The sequence below is a fragment of the Sinocyclocheilus grahami genome, unplaced genomic scaffold (assembly GCF_001515645.1).
Source record: "Sinocyclocheilus grahami isolate Dianchi unplaced genomic scaffold, SAMN03320097.WGS_v1.1 scaffold14179.1, whole genome shotgun sequence".
NCBI lineage: Eukaryota > Metazoa > Chordata > Actinopteri > Cypriniformes > Cyprinidae > Sinocyclocheilus > Sinocyclocheilus grahami.
Window position 1 is genome coordinate 1 of NW_015515241.1, and position 573 is coordinate 573.

Consider the following 573-nt stretch of genomic DNA (forward strand, 5'->3'; position numbering starts at 1 on the left):
GTGAGATGATGTAATTCAAAGCTGATGCCATTTGGACCCTATGTCAGTTCACTAGAGCGTGTTCCTCCGTGTAAATTGAGCATGTTCACAGCAAAACAGTGTCCAACCTACCGTCTGCATCTCTGTGGTGACTTTCAAGAGCTCATCCTGCATCTGGAGTCCCACCTCCTTGCTCTGAAACAGATAATAAGAGTAAGTGTGAAATAAGGAAGATGGTTTGGCTGTGTTTTGTGTGGGAGTGTGATTTCGGTAAATAAAAGGGGAAGGGAAGGAGGGGGATTTAGATGTCAGATCTGGTAATAGAGTGGAAGAGAGAGATTTCTGTACCCGTTTTGCCAGGCGGTGTGTGTCCTCTATGCAGTGTGAGAGCCGCTGCGTGAGTGTGTTGCAGCAAAGCTCACTCAATGAACTGTGATCTCGGCTCTCCTGCCTGGTCTGGGTCAGCAGAACAGACCAGCACTGAGCCACAGAGAGGTCCAACTGCTCCTTCCTAAAGACAGACAACAGCAGAGAGAATGAAAGAGAAGGTTAAAGTTTCAATGTAACAGAAATGGTGACAGATATTTTCTTCTG

The 573-nt window shown here is 46.6% G+C and overlaps 1 protein-coding gene across 1 annotated transcript in view; it reads right to left on the bottom strand.

Moving 5' to 3' along the window:
* Nucleotides 1–107: 107 nt before the first annotated feature.
* LOC107579105 (SLIT-ROBO Rho GTPase-activating protein 2B-like) overlaps nt 108–573 on the bottom strand; it is a gene marked incomplete at both ends in the record, with an annotated part of 3,179 nt that continues 2,713 nt past the window's right edge. Inside the window, 2 exons of the mRNA XM_016264978.1 lie at nt 108–174; nt 328–490. Of these exons, the coding sequence (XP_016120464.1) occupies nt 108–174; nt 328–490 (230 nt within the window). The remainder of the gene's footprint in view (nt 175–327; nt 491–573) is intronic.